We start from the raw sequence: 15092 nt of genomic DNA, 5'->3' as shown, positions 1-15092 counted from the left end.
GGTTTATTTGGAGCAAAGCAAGCCACATTCCCCAGTTTGAGTTTTGGTGACACTAAGTTGGTGTGGTTTATTTCCTTCCAGTGTGACCCTCTTAGGTGTGATCAAAGTAAACCATGGTTTACTGTGACATGTGAACTGAGTCATTGTGTGACCCATTGGTGTGTCATCAGTGCAATAATAGGTAATAATCCCAAGGAATTCTCCTTCCTATTGCCTTGTGCAATTTTTGTAAGCTGGCCTTTTTCTCTTTCAGTCCCAGCTACCAAGCTCAACACAGTGAGTAAGCCCAACTTGGGACAGAGCGTGACCAAATATGACCTCCTTGTCTGGTTTGAGATCAGCGAGTTGGAGCCGACTGGAGAGTGAGTTCCACCTCATCATCTCTCCTGTGTTTGTTTTTGTTTTATTCCAACAGTTTATATATGTTATAAGATTACAGTAGAGAGAAAATCAATTGAAGTTCTTCATAAAATCAGAAAGCTTACTTAAAATAGCTGCTGAATTAAGCCAAATGTCTGAAGTTCAATAGGGAGGAGCTTGTCTGATATCAGCTGAGAGGAGGTTCTGCAGAATTCAGCCCACTGTTCTGAACTCATGGCTCCTGATGGATGTGAGCTGTGTGTCCGAGCCTTTGTGGGGTGGGCATAAACAGTGACTCCTTAAGCCCTCAGTGATTGGGCAGGGATATAAGGAATCAGGCAGTCCTTAAAGTATCCTGGACCCAAGTTGTTAAGGGCCTTGTAAATTAAGACAAGAGCCTTGAAGCTAGCCTGGTAGCCACATGGGTGTTGGAATGCATAAATAGCTTGAACAACCCTTTCTATCTGCGGGTTTCCCAGGAAGCAGTCTCTTATGTTTCCCATGAATCCCTTGGAAGGAAGGTTGGTTAAATGATCTCTCTGATTATGCGGGTGTCTCTTCTTTCTCTCATCTGGGTGTTTGCACTCCCCTTTTTCTCCTCTGCAGATACATTCCGGCTATTGTTGACCACACTGGAGGTTTACCTTGCCAGGGGACGTTTTTGCTTCACCAGGTACTCCGATGCTTGAATCTGGGGGTCTGCTAAATTGCCAGGTTTTCCGTCTGTAAGCAGAAAGACATCTTACCATACAAGAGCATGAGAAGAGGCTGCTGGATCAGGCCAGCAGCTCATCCAGGCCAGAATCCTGTTCTCACAGTGGTATTCAGAAGCATTAGTACCTCCCACTGTGGCTGTAGAGCATAGCTATTGTGACTACTAGCCATTGATAGCCTTATCCACCATAAATTTGTCCAATCGTATTTTATAACCCTCCAAGTTGGTGGCTGTCACTGCCCCCTGTGGGAGTGAGTTCCATAGTTTAACTATGTGCCGAGTGAATAAGCTGTTTCTTTTATCTGCCCTGAATCTTCCAGCATTCAGCTTCCAACTCCAGCTCCCATCAACCCTGATTATTCTCCCTGCTGGCTGGGGGCTGATTGGAGCTGGAGTCCAGCAACCTTCAAAGGGCCTCAGGGTTCCCACCCTACATCCCACCCTAATTGTTGCAGCCCTGCTATAAAGCTGCAGAGGAGACTTTATGTTTTGCTCCTTCAATTCCTCCAGGGAATCCAGCGCCGGATCACAGTCACCATCATCCATGAGAAAGGAAATGAGCTACACTGGAAGGACGTGCGAGAGCTGGTGGTTGGTAAGTTCTCCTCCTTCTCTTTACTTCTCTTACCATCAGGATCCATTCTGGTTCCTCTTCAGACTGTTTCACATTCCAAAGAACAGCAGCTCCTCTGCAAGCACTGCCAGCTCTCTTACAAATACACCTCACTATACCAAAATGACCACACTAGGAGGAAATGGATGTGTGCTGTGTAAGAGCCAGTGTAGTGTAATGGCTAGAGCATTGGCATGGGACCTGGAAGACCAGGGTTCAAATTCCTCCCTCTGCCACTCAGCCTTGAAGTTCACTGGGTGTGACCTTAAGCCAGTCACTGTCTCTCTCAGCCTACCCTACCTCACAGGGTTGTTGTGGGGATTACTTGAGGAGGGGGAGAGAGATTTAATGCCACTTTGAACTCTCTGGAGAAAAAAAGTGGGCAAGAAATATAATAAGTAAATATATAATGCGACAAGCCATTTTGGGGTTTCTTTTTAGTGTTTGGGAAGATCACTTCTGAGTATGGAATGTTATGGTGAGGGGAAGTGTGAAGCTTAAGGAAGCATGGAATGACTGGATAGATGGTGGTGAGAATTTGGGCAATTGGGAGAGAGCATAGGGTGGAATCAGAACCTGTGTGAGTGTCAGAGAAACTTGCATATGAAGGTGTGAACATATAAATCTGCTTTTTTTGGGGGGGGGGGGTGACAATGTTCCTTCTAGGACAGAATGGATTCAAAAACTGGTTGAATATGCGGAGTTGGACAGTTTTTTGGAAAAAATGAAAAAGAAACCAAAACATGAATTCATTTCTAAGTGGGAATTAGTTAAAATATATTTGAAAAATAATTGTCGGAGTATAAACTGCAAGTCAAATAACATCTGTAGTAGTTGGTAGTAAGAATTGAGACCACAGATAATTAAATATTTATTTATACTTTAGGTTTTGATAACAATCTGACAAGTTTTGGCAATAAGTTAATAATGAATATGTGAAATATGTAGTGGATTGGAATTGTATGCAAAGTAAGAAGATATTCTTTATTCTGTTATATTAGATTATTATTATTTCTTTCTTTTAGTTGATTCGTTTTATATTTTTGTATTAATGGATGATGAAGAATGTTTCTTTTGTTTATTTCAATTAAGCAAATAACACACACACACACACACACACACACTGTATAAATGAATGAAAGAAAGAAAAAAAAAGAAAACTGCTTTTTACCAAAATAAATCAGCTTTATTCAGACATTGGCCTGGTTGGCTTGTATTGCCATGCAATTAGGGTTATGTGCAAGAGCACCAAGAGCATCTGCTTCCATTAAAGATGCTGTTCCATGTGGGGACCCATGGAGAAATTCACGCTCCCAATCTCACCGAAAGGTCAAGTGGTCTTCCACCTGGACACTGCTTCTGCCTAGTGTGGCTCTAAGCGAAATAAATTCCCATCCTGCATTTTGACTCCCCCCACTTTTTCTTCAGGGCGCATCAGAAACAAAGCCGAAGTAGATGAAGCTGCGGTGGATGCGATCCTGTCTCTGAATATCATCTCTGCAAAATACCTGAGAACTTCCCACAGCTCTAACAGGTAATAGGATTTCCCCAGCAGCCTGCCTGGCAAGGCGGAACCCTCTCCTCTTGACTCACCTAGGTCAGATAATTGAAGCTGTATGTCAGAAAGGACCCCCAAGCCTAAATCCTTGTATCCTGAGCCAATGTTGATGGAAATTAAAATAAAATAACTCAGAAGAAAGGGCTGTAAGTGTGTATCTTCTCACTTCCTAACTGGTTCAGAAAGTAGTTCCACCCTGGAAGAATTAATGTTTCATTATTTGCTTAAAAGTCATGGGGTAGAAGGACATGTTAGCTGTTGGTCTCTATTGTTTAGGCATCCTGGACACAACTCCCTTTCCCCCCACTCCCCTCTTGGACGACAGCAGGGATGGGGACTATATGGCCCTCCAGGTGTTTGTTGGACTACAGCTCCCACCACCCATTGGCCATGATTCCTGAGGCTGATGGGAGTTGGAGTCCCAACAGCAGCTTCCTCTTCCCTGACTAGACAAAGGCAGTTGAGCACTCCCAGCTTGCAGGTGTGGTGCTGCCCTCTTGTGTCATTAAACGGGTACTGACACTAGACTAGTTATTCTATCAGCTCACATCCACACACCACATTTAACATTTAAATCTTGTTCCGTTTTTAACAGCCATGGCTGCCCCCGCCCTGCAAAAAACATCCTGGGAAATGTAGTTTGTTAAGGGTGCTTGGAATTGTAGCTCTGCAAAGTGCAGGGTCTCCTAACACTCTTGACACCCTTAACAAAGTACACTTCCCAGGATTCTTTGGCAGAGAAGCCATCACCCTTAAAGTAGTTTAAGTTTGCTTTAATAGTATGGTGTGGACGTTTGTCTAAGTCATAGGTGTAGGTCAGGGTTTGGCTTAATCTTTGGGGATGTGGGAGCAGTAACAATTTATTTTGTGCTTTTGTAAACAGTGTTATCTATGAATGTGGGTTTTTTTGGGTTGCTGCTTGCCTATCCTTTCTTTTTTCTGTTTTCTTTGTCCGCTTGTTTCTTCTCCCTCTCTGCTGTTCTTGCTTTGGGCTGCACTAATAAAAGCTTTCTGTGTCTTCACAGGCTCTTCCTTGATAAGGATATGCCTAGGTATTTTCAGTTTGTTTTCCTTTGTGCATACAGCTTCTGGCTTCAACAGAATGCTTGTATGCCTCTCCCCTTTCCCACCAGTAGTTAGTCCTTAGCAAATCTCCTAGCTCTGCTGTGTGACTCAAGTATTCTGTCTTCTCCTCGTTTCCCTACTGTGTTCAGGAGGTGACAGATGCTCCATTTGTCAGCTGAACAAATGAAAAACACACACAGAGCCCTCTTTTCCTCCTTGTGTTCCTTGTACTCTCTCACATTGTGGTTTCCCAATTAAGATCTGGTTACCCTTTTTGTTTCCATGCTGGCTAGCCTATCCAAGAGTCACTGTTGCACACAAGAATAATATTAGTAGTAACAATAATAATAAATAATTGTATCTTGCTGTCTTATGAGGCACATGCCCCACCTAGTTTTAGATGTCGTTCCAAAAGCTTCTATTTTTATTGCTGGGAGGAGACAACTACCTCTGACCAAAGAAGGGAGGCTTTCCACAACATGCTTGTCAGTGATCTGCTCAGAGGTCCATTTTTTAAAAAACCATGGCTTCGTTTCTGTTCTGTTCCCTTCAGGACTTTCTACCGTTTTGAGGCAGTCTGGGACAGTTCCCTCCATAACTCCCTCCTTTTGAACCGGGTGACCCCCTATGGAGAGAAGATCTACATGACCCTCTCAGCTTACCTGGAGGTGAGTTATCTCATGTCCCCCACATTGGTTGGATCTGGAATCAGGTGGAAGAAAATATCTGATAGAGGGTGGTACCCAGTGTTAGTCCTAGAACACTTGCACACTGGTTTAGTTGAGAGGGTAAACAGCTGCATGGCTCTCTTTTCCTTCCAGCTGGACCACTGCATCCAGCCAGCTGTTATCACCAAGGATGTCTGCATGGTTTTCTACTCTCGAGATGCCAAGATTTCACCCCCTCGCTCATTGCGCAGTCTCTTTGGCAGTGGCTATTCCAAATCCCCAGATTCGTAAGTTGAATAAGTTGTGTCATGTGTGAGTATTGTGTGTATGGGCTGAGGGGCGTGGATTCTGAATGAATCAGCTTGCTGTTCTGAAGGGATTGTTGATTAAATGAGGTGTGGAGATGGTCCAAGATCCCCGAGGTTCTGCAGTAGGGTCCCTGTCTCCAGTGTTTTAAAGCCACCCAATCAGCATGAAAGAGCTTTTTAGCCACTGAGAAGAATTCTTCTCATCCTTTGTGCTCATTAGAGCCAATCAGAGTGAAAGGAGGTGAGTCAGCTGCTGAGGATTGGCTCCTGGACTCACTCTGGAGAAGGCACATGGGGAAGAACAACAAACTGTTGTTGTTCTATAGGCTCCAAAGCTAAGCATTTGGGAACACTGAAAACACTAGGCGCTTCAGTTTCAAGAGAATGGTGTGCACGCTTATTATATTTATTTATGACATTTCTATACCACCTTTCATTTGAGGATCACAGGACAGCTTATAATATAAAAGCACAAAAATGCATACCATAGTAACAAACAAAACACCTCACCCCCAAGTTTCAAAGGCCATAGATTGTTTAATTAGCCAAGGTGAGCCTCCCTGGGGAGAGCGTTTCAAAAGTGGGGAGCCACTGCAGAAAAGGCCCATTCTTGTGTTTCTGCCCTCCGAACCTCTCACGGAGGAGGCACACGAACAAGGGCCTCAGGTGATGGTCCTGGTTGGTTACATATAGTGGAATTTCAAGGAAAACACAACTTAAGTCAGTCTGAAAGAAGATATTGAAACATTCCAAATCATTTGTCCAGTACATGCACAGAAAATAGTAGATCTAGCTGAAAGGCAAAACACAGAGATCTGCCTTGACCATTACAATGCAACCCTAATTATTATTATTATTGTAATCTTAGTTTAGTGGAATGAATTTGTAATGAATTTGTAATGTAATGAATTTCTAACTGTAGTGTGAGTGTGGGTGGCATATATGTTCATGTTTAGGATATATCCTATTTATCTACAATAAGCCTGGAGTGGGGAACCTGCCATCCTCCAGATAGTATCGGACTACAACTCCCATCAATCCCAACCAGCATGGTCAATGGTCAGGGATCAGAGCTCCCTCTGTTTTTTATTTAAACCAGACCTTTTCATTCAGAACCATGAGATTCTGGACTCTGCTGGCTGGAGCTGATGAACCTTGTAGTCCAAAATCTTTCGAGGGTACCAGGTTGTTGAAGTCTGCTTTACCTCCTTTATATCTGAAAATATTATTTTATTTTCTCTGCTTTATTCTGTGCAAACAGCAATCGAGTCACTGGGATCTATGAGCTGAGCTTATGCAAGATGGCAGACACAGGAAGCCCAGGTAAGAGGAAGGCACAACTTTCCACATTATCATAAAAGTGTGCAAGCAGTCACATTCATCTTCGTTGGTTTATTAGCTATTTTTGTTTATTCTGAAAAGGCACTTTTCATTTTTTAGAACCGTCTGAGGGACAGGATGGAAAAGGGAGAAGAAAACAATAAGCAAACTGAGGCAGCCCAAACTTTCATAATGTTACATAATGAAGTGATATAATGACCAGATGGAAAGGCCAGTGTAGGACAGTTTCAGGGGGGAGAGCTGAAAGGTTATTGGCCCCAGCCAGGCCAACAGAGGAGGCCTCTCTTGTTGGCTGCTGATGAGAGAGGAGGAGCCAAACAAATGTCAGCTGGTCCTTATCAGGGCTGTGGTCTCACCTGGTTCAGCTGCAGCCAGGTGGTGCTATTTATTGTGTGGGAGTATGACAGGGAGGAAACAAGGAAGCCACTGAGGTCGCCAGGAGTTTAGGAGCGCGAGGTATGGCTTGTGGGGTGAACAGGGAATGGCGATGTCGGCTCCTGACATGAATTCCTTTGGGTGACTGTTAACTTGAGCCACTATTCATTGCTCAGGTATGCAGAGGAGGAGAAGGAAAGTGCTGGACACTTCTGTGGCCTATGTCCGTGGAGAAGAGAACCTGGCCGGGTGGAGGCCCCGTGGAGACAGCCTCATCCTGGAGCACCAGTGGGAGCTGGAGAAGCTGGAGCTGTTGCACGAGGTACGTGTTGAGCAGTGGCCTCGAAAGAAACGGCCTTTGGGATTTCTGCGAAATCCAGCTTTGTCATTTCCTACCCACCCATGAGATGTAGCTGCCAAAAGCTGCCAGTTAAGCTGCCTGTTACTTATTTAGCTGCCTTGTAATCTCCACATGCTTCCCTTTACTACTTGGCTGTTCTGATTTGGGGTCTCAGTCCCTGAATCCTTGGAACAAACACTGTATGTGGTTTGGCAGGGATGTAAGAAGAGTTTGTGATGCAAAAGCCAGAGAGAGGAAGACCACCTTGGACACTGTAATGGCTTTTCTTCAATTAACCACACCAGATGTGATGTTTAAGTCAGCTTTATTTTGGTTATAGCAACAGCCACTGGGGAATGAATTCCAAAGGCCTCTATTGACAGATCAACTTCTATAAGCATACATACATCTAAGCATGTGTGTGCTTTCTAGGTCAACAGGCAGAGGTCACAATTAGGTATTTAGGCAATGAACTTATCAGAAGAGCAAAAAAGTAATATCACAGGAACAGAGGAAGAACAAGGCCACAAACCTATCCATCAATGTCAGCAAATTCCTCCACATGTCTTCACAGATGTCTTGATTCTTTTTACATCATCCTCTCCCCCAACATCCTAGAATTATAGAGTTGGAAGGGATCCCACAGGTCATCTATTTCAATCCCCTGCAATGCAGGAATCTCACCTAAAGCATCCATGGCAGATGGCCATCCAAACTCTGCTTAAAAACCTCCAAGGAAGGAGAGCCCACCAACTTCCAAGGGAATCCATTCCACTGTTGAACAGCTCTTAACATCAGAAAGTTCTTCCTGATATTTAGTCAGAATCTCGTTTCTTGTAACTTGAATCCATTGGTTTGGGTCCTACCCTATGGAGCAGGAGAAAAGAAGCTTGCTCCATCCTCCATGTGACAGCTAGATATTTGAAAATGGCTACCATACATCTTAGGCTATCTATCAGTGTATGTATCAATAATTTCTCCACTGCAGCTGATACCATTTCTCTTGCTCTTCAGGTCGAGAAGACTCGCCACTTCTTGCTGCTGCGGGAGAAGCTGGGTGACAGCATCCCCAAGTCCCTGAGTGACTCGCTGTCCCCGAGCCTCAGCAGCGGGACCCTCAGCACCTCCACCAGCATCTCCTCCCAGATCTCCTCCACCACCTTTGAGAGTGCTGTCACGCCCAGCGAGAGCAGCGGCTACGACTCAGCAGACATTGAGAGCCTGGTGGATCGAGAGAAAGAGCTGGCCACCAAGGTACAAAGCCCATGTCCATAATGCTGCAGTTGAATACCAGAAGGTGTCAAGGTTTTATTCTCTGAGGAAGGTTAATCCCAGAGAGCACCCAAGGCTACCCCACAAACATCCTGTCTCAGCAGGGAATTTGAACCCATGCCAGCAGCCTTTTGTTTCTACACATCCTGTTGTCACCCCTAAAACCAGCAAAACACACAAGCTGCCCCACTTGCTACACAGCTTTGGAGGTTTATGTGGGTCTGAAACATTTTTGCTGCTGGGGTGTGAATGGACATGGTTAGCTAGCATCTGGCATTAAATACATGGAACCCTCTTGCAAAATCTTTTCAAGACCACACATTTTTTTCTGGTCTACAGGACAGTGGAGGCTGGTCCACTGGGGAGAATTGGGCAGTACCCCCCCCCAACTCAGCAAGCTTCCATTTATTTACATCTGCTTAGAAGGAGGCTCTGCTTGTCATAGACTCTATGTCCACCTGCTGTAGCTTTCACTGCCTTGTGCTGTACCAATTCTGAGGGGCACCAGCCACCACTGCAGGAAGACCACATTAGACAGCCTCCCAGAGACCCAGCTGTGGGTTAGGTTGAAGGCCAGCTGCCTCCCATCTCCTCCTTTGTCCCCAGGGCTAACAGAGATGCTTCTTTCTTCTCTTCTAGTGCCTGCAACTTCTCACTCACACTTTCAACCGTGAATTTAACCAGGTCTACAACAGCATCAGTGATTGTAAGGTAGGTCTGCAAAACGTTAAGAGGAAAAATGCAGGACATTTAGCACTGGGGTGGAAATGCTCTCAAACTACTACTCAGCAAACATTGAAAGCCTGATGGATTGGGAGAAAGAGCTGACCAACAAGGTACAAAGCCCACGGCAGTGTCCAAAACGCTGAGTTTGAAAACTCCTCCTATCCAGTGTCCTGTGAGATTTATTGGGGTTTCTGTTTGACCACTCCATGCAGCACTGTTCTTTTATTTTTTCATTAAAACATCCTGGCAGGCTCTGTAGAGCTCACCGCCAGCCTCTTGTGTTCTTCCAGCTGTCCGATATCTCTCCAATTGGGCGGGACCCGTCGGTATCAAGTTTCAGCAGTGCCACCCTCACGCCTTCCTCAACCTGCCCCTCCTTGTCTGATTCAAGATGCAACTCAGTGGATCAAAAGTGAGTTGGTTGCCACCAATGATACATGTCCTGCCTCCACTGACAGAGGCAGGATGCCCCCGAGTACCAGTTTTCTGGGAACCACTAGTTGAGAAAGTGCTGTTGCCCTCAAGTTCTGCTTGCGGGTTTTCCCAGAAGCATCTGGTTGGCCACTGTGAGGACAGCATGCTGGACTAGATGGGACTTTGGACAAATTCAGCAGGGCTCTTCTTATGAGCTGATAGATGTTTCTGTTTCTTTCTTCTAAGCTTCTGTCCCTCAGTACACAATCTGCAGCCCTCTTCAGGCCTACTGAGCTTTTCCTTTGGTCTGTGAACTTATTTCACTCTTTCCCATTGGTCATTACGTTCCCTCTGCTAGTCCTGGTACATCCAGGCACTGGGCAATGCTAGGGCCTGGGGGGGGGGGTCCTTGAATTGGTAGGGAAAGGGCCAAACCTCAGTGGTAGAGCATTGGTTTTGCCTGCAGAAGGTCCCAGGTGCAGTCCCCAATGATATCTCCTAGTAGGGTTGGGAAGAGCAGCTGGAATGAAGCCCTGGAGAGTCTCTGCCAGTGAGTGCAGACAGTCCTGAGCTAGATAGACCAATTGGTCAGGCTTAGTATAAGGCAGTTTCCTATGCACCTAGGTAACTGGCTACCTTTGGGCAGCTGCTCAAGAGGTGGAGCTAGCTTATCTGATCATGCCCATACTACTGCTTTTGCATCATTATTTTCTTTCTGCTTTTCATTCCCATGTAGACTAGTGTCTTGAATAGAAGCAGATGCTCCCAGTCTTTTTGCAGAAGAGACGGGAGAGGCTTATACATATAACCCTAGTGGTTTGACAATACAAGCCAACCAGACCAGTTCCTGAATTAAGCTGATTTCTTTTATTCTTCTGCCTCTCCAGCTGCTTGCTTTGAATGCCAACCATTTGTTTTTCTTTCTTAATTAACAAAAGGACCCCAGAAGCAAATTCTCGTGCCTCCAGCCCTGGCCCAGAGGGGGAGCCATCCTTCCAGCTGATCCCACCCATTGAAGCCTCTTACCTGGCGAGAGCAGGCAAAAATGAGTTCCTGAACCTTGTTCCAGATATTGAGGAAATCAGGCCTGGGTGAGACATTCACACTGCAGTAGCTGCTAAAAAATAAAAACCCAACACATGTTCCAGAGCCAAGAGTAAAGGAACAGCTACCCTTTTAGCATTGGGGTTTGTGTACATGCACAAATATGTGCGTATGCAATTTGTTTCCATATATGTCAATGGAATTTGCAGTCAAGATGAGTATTAGATTGATAGAATGATTGCCCTTCCTTCCTCCCTTAGTAGCCCAGGGTGGCAAAAAGAGACACAATTTAAAAGCAATGAAAAACATTCTAAAACGGATTTAAACATTCTAAAACCAATTACGATTAAAAACATCTAAAAGCAGTTACAGTTTTAAAAATTCTAAAAGTAACTACAAAGACATCCTTCCATCCATTGATCTCCGGGTTGTCATGAGAAGAATTCTCTTGCTACCTGGCTAAACAGGAATGCTTTCAGATTCCTCTTGAAAGTGAATGACAATGGAGACAGGTATACCTCACTAGGGAGGGTGTTCCACAACTGGGAAACCACCACTGAAAAGGGATGTTCTCTGCCTCAGGTCTTGCAGAGCTGCTTTCATTGAGCACTAACACTCCTGGGCTAGGTAGACTCAGCAGTCTTGAGTTAGTGTCAGGCAACTTCGTTTAACATGCGGGTGGGGGAACTCAGGCCCTCCTGGTGTTGTTGGATTCCACTTCCCATCACCCCTAGCAATCTGGCCTGCGCTGTCTAGGGCTGGTGGGCATTAAAATCCAATGAACACCTGCAGAGTCACAGGTTTCCCCATCCCTGATCTGACATTGCCTAAGTCCAGCCACTTTGAATGGCTTGAAAGTAAGCCTGGATGAGAATGCTTGGCTTAAATTGAGGGTGGGCCCTCCTGGATGATGTTGAACTACACCTCCCCATCAGCCCCAGCCAGCATCGCCAAGGTTCAGAGACGTTGGTAGTTGTAGCGCAGCAACACTGGGAGGGCCACACAGGTTTCCCACCCCTGTTCAAAATAGTGATGGCTCTGCTGGCTGTCTCAGGATGGTGTTCATACCTTGACTGCCTTGGCCCAGTTTGCTGCACTTCATTTTCAAATTAAGGTGCTTGGAGAATGGGTGTAGGCAGGAGAAAATGTTGCTGAGCTTTGCCAAGGAGTCTAGAAGGAACCGTCTGGCCCTTCTGTGAGCAGTGGATTCACTGCAGCGCCTGGGGCCTCTTGGAGCCCATCTCCAGCCAGCTCTGTGTCCTTGAATGCTTTCCTCCTTGCCATTTCTTTCTAGCTCTGTGGTCTCCAAGAAAGGCTACCTGAACTTCAAGGAGCCGCTCTCCCCATCGTGGGCCAAGCACTTTGTGGTGGTCCGGCGCCCCTATGTCTTCATTTACAACAGTGACAAGGACCCCATTGAAAGAGGGATTCTCAACCTCTCCACAGCTCAGGTGGAGTACAGTGAAGATCAAGAGGCCATGGTGAAGGTCAGTTGAATGGAGGGTGGGGACACTGCAATCCTCCCATAGGATGTGGGTCTATAATGAAAGGGATAAGATCAGCTCCCTAGAGGTAAAGGCCTTTTCAGGCATTCATTTGCACCTGCCAGGATGGGGTTGAGAAGGGAAAGAGTTCCACTTTCTTCCCATTTATGTGTCTTCAGGAAGAGGTGGAGGAATAGAAAACCCAGGGGAAGAGGGAAGGGAATATCTCAAAAGATAACATGGCTGGTTGGTTGGCACTCTACACTGCAACTTTTTATTGCAATCCCCACATAAGCTACGAAAATCCAGTAGCAGATGTTTCTGTACTCCTTTTTCCTAAATCAGATTGGGGTGATAAGGCCATGAGGGTGCTATACCCCCTCACACGCACTCTCCAACACAGATCAGAAAGGATTTGTTTTGGCAGGGCCATTTAATCCACCCAAATCTTGGCCACTGGGAGACAAAGATGCTGCCCTTCCCTGATCCCTTTGCAAACTGGGTATCAAATAGCTGCTTTAAGGGCTTCTGGGGATTTGCTGAGTAACTGCTTGCCTTTGTGATTCTAGACACCTAACACCTTTGCCGTCTGCACGAGGCACCGTGGAGTCCTCCTCCAGGCCATCAACGACAAAGATATGAATGACTGGCTGTATGCCTTCAACCCGCTTCTTGCTGGCACGATACGGTATGGTGGGGAGCCTTCCTCAGCCCAAGGGCCACCTTCCCTTGTGGGCAATGTTCTGTGGTGGGTGAAGCCAGGCAAAAAGGGGGTAGAGCTGTGACTCTTGGGTTACATTCCAGTCACAGAAAATTCTGAGGTTTCTATCCATAGGCACAGCTCCATCCAGGCAAACAAGAGGCGTGTTCAGAGTTCAAGGACACGTTCCAGCCAGGCAAAAGCCCTTGACAAGGGTGCAGGGCAGGGGGCAGTGAGTGGTGTGGCCAGGAGGTAGGATGTGGTCCTGAGGGCTGGGTAGATCTATATGTGGCCCCCCAACCCTCAGATTCCTTTTTTCCCACAGTGAGAAAAGAAAAGAGGGTATAAAAAGGAGTGCTAGAAAGAGCTGCAGTCTTGCTTATTTGCTCTTCCTTTCTCCCACACAGGTCCAAACTTGCCCGAAGACGCTCAGGACAGCTGAAATATTGAGTCTCTGTGGGGTTCTCACCCAGTTCCCCAGCCCAAATCTCTTAACACGCCTTCTGATATAGATAAAGCGTTACCTCTCATTTCTCTGTGATTCTTGAATTTCTCTCTTTCCTTGTATGCAACCCTGTGGCTTTAACATTCCTCGTCTCTCTCACTGTCTCTCTCCCCACCCCCCATCCTCCCTTCAGCACTTTCTCCAGCTATTCTAAACCCCACCACCATCTTTTTATCACCCCTCCCCATGCACATACCTGTGCTGAAAATATTATTAGTAGCATGTGGCCAAACTGAAGAAAGTAACAAGGGGGAGGGGAGTGTTGGTGGTGACTTTCCAATTTATATGCACGACTTTTTTGGGCAAAAAAAAGAAGGGACACCCCCTTTTTTGTTTCTCTGTATGCCCTTTTTCTTCATTCCAATTGACTTTGTGCTGCTCTCTGTGATGTGTTTGTCTCTGTCTGGAATACTTTTCTTTTGCTTTGGAAGTCTCTGCACTGCTGCTGCTTTCAAGGCGAGGTCCTCTGCACATGGGCGAATGCAGCTCTTTGTCCCGTTCCCTCCACCCCACCCCCCGGTCACACCTGGAGTGCGATCAAGATATTTCAAATCTCCTTTTGTGAAAGCAGACTTGCTGGCAAATTTGGACCACTTTCCCACCCTGCCTACTTTGGCTTTTAAGACTTTTCACTTTTAATTTTTAGATTTCAGGGCCGCCTCCCTGCCTCATGGCTCACAAAGTGACCACCACCTTTGCCCATGTCATAAAGGGGGAACCTGCTACAGCCAGACAGGGCTGACCCAAGACTTTTTGTCCGCCCCCGCCCTCCCAGGCATTCCACATTCAGAAGCCAACTTGAATCTTTCTTCAGTGTTGGCAGGACCAGGCCATTGCATCTGCTGGCAGCAAGCTAGCTTAGAGGGCACGTAACAGGGTACATGGCAAGCACACACACACAGGGCTCTGTGCCCCCAATACATCGCCACCACTTCCTGCCCCCCGTTGCTTGCATCCAATGTTAGTCCTACTCAGAGCAGACTCACTGAAATTAATAGACACAATTAATGTAAGTTGATTTCAATGGGTCTGCTCTGAATGGAACTGAACTGCTTACAACTCTCCAGCTTTGGCTGCCTGAGGCAGCTGCCTTTCCAAGCTATCACTTTTTGGAGTGCACCAGGCTCTGCTTTCTTCCCCTTGGCCTGTGCATCACTCAATGCAAGCAAATGAATGAAACTGCCTTTCGGATGCCTTTGATGCCCAGGTGCAAAATCCGTGCATTGCACGGGGAGATTGAGATTGACAGTTCCCGTCCTTGTGGTCTTCCTGTGCGCTGAGATGGGCCCCCATTGGCCTGAGCACACCTGCCACAGGCCCAAAGATAGCTGGCTGAGCTGCAAAAATCCAACTTGGCCAATGCCTGGTCCCTTCTGTGCCGGAGTTCTTCAATAATGTGAGTCTGGTACTGTCGTTAGGCAGAGCAATTTGACCTTCACAGGCAGGTGGTTTTTGGTGGGGATGGGGCAGTGGCAGTTAGGTTAACACAGAGGACAGAGCTCTAGGTTTGTGCCCACGTGGGCTGCTCTGCACCTTCTCAGCTGCCCTGCTGCCCTCAGTCACCATGAATGACACTTACAATCCCCACTTGAAGTAAGAGCTCA

At 46.3% G+C, this 15092-nt stretch overlaps 1 protein-coding gene across 14 annotated transcripts in view; it reads left to right on the top strand.

The window, feature by feature from the left end:
- The window catches only part of KIF1B (kinesin family member 1B), a 127586-nt gene extending 114062 nt beyond the window's left edge, over positions 1-13524 (top strand). For all 14 annotated transcript variants that reach the window (XM_033156207.1, XM_033156206.1, XM_033156208.1 and 11 more), the window contains 15 exons: positions 254-362; positions 967-1033; positions 1586-1670; positions 3117-3222; positions 4865-4979; positions 5133-5266; positions 6549-6610; positions 7180-7325; positions 8358-8597; positions 9255-9326; positions 9632-9753; positions 10694-10846; positions 12094-12286; positions 12853-12971; positions 13391-13524. In XM_033156207.1, coding sequence (XP_033012098.1) covers positions 254-362; positions 967-1033; positions 1586-1670; positions 3117-3222; positions 4865-4979; positions 5133-5266; positions 6549-6610; positions 7180-7325; positions 8358-8597; positions 9255-9326; positions 9632-9753; positions 10694-10846; positions 12094-12286; positions 12853-12971; positions 13391-13433 — 1766 coding nt within the window. In that variant the 3' untranslated portion in view covers positions 13434-13524. The remainder of the gene's footprint in view (positions 1-253; positions 363-966; positions 1034-1585; positions 1671-3116; positions 3223-4864; positions 4980-5132; positions 5267-6548; positions 6611-7179; positions 7326-8357; positions 8598-9254; positions 9327-9631; positions 9754-10693; positions 10847-12093; positions 12287-12852; positions 12972-13390) is intronic.
- The last annotated feature ends 1568 nt before the right edge of the window (positions 13525-15092 follow it).

The sequence above is a fragment of the Lacerta agilis genome, chromosome 8 (genome assembly GCF_009819535.1).
Source record: "Lacerta agilis isolate rLacAgi1 chromosome 8, rLacAgi1.pri, whole genome shotgun sequence".
Lineage (NCBI taxonomy): Eukaryota > Metazoa > Chordata > Lepidosauria > Squamata > Lacertidae > Lacerta > Lacerta agilis.
This window is presented reverse-complemented; position numbering and strand designations above follow the sequence as displayed.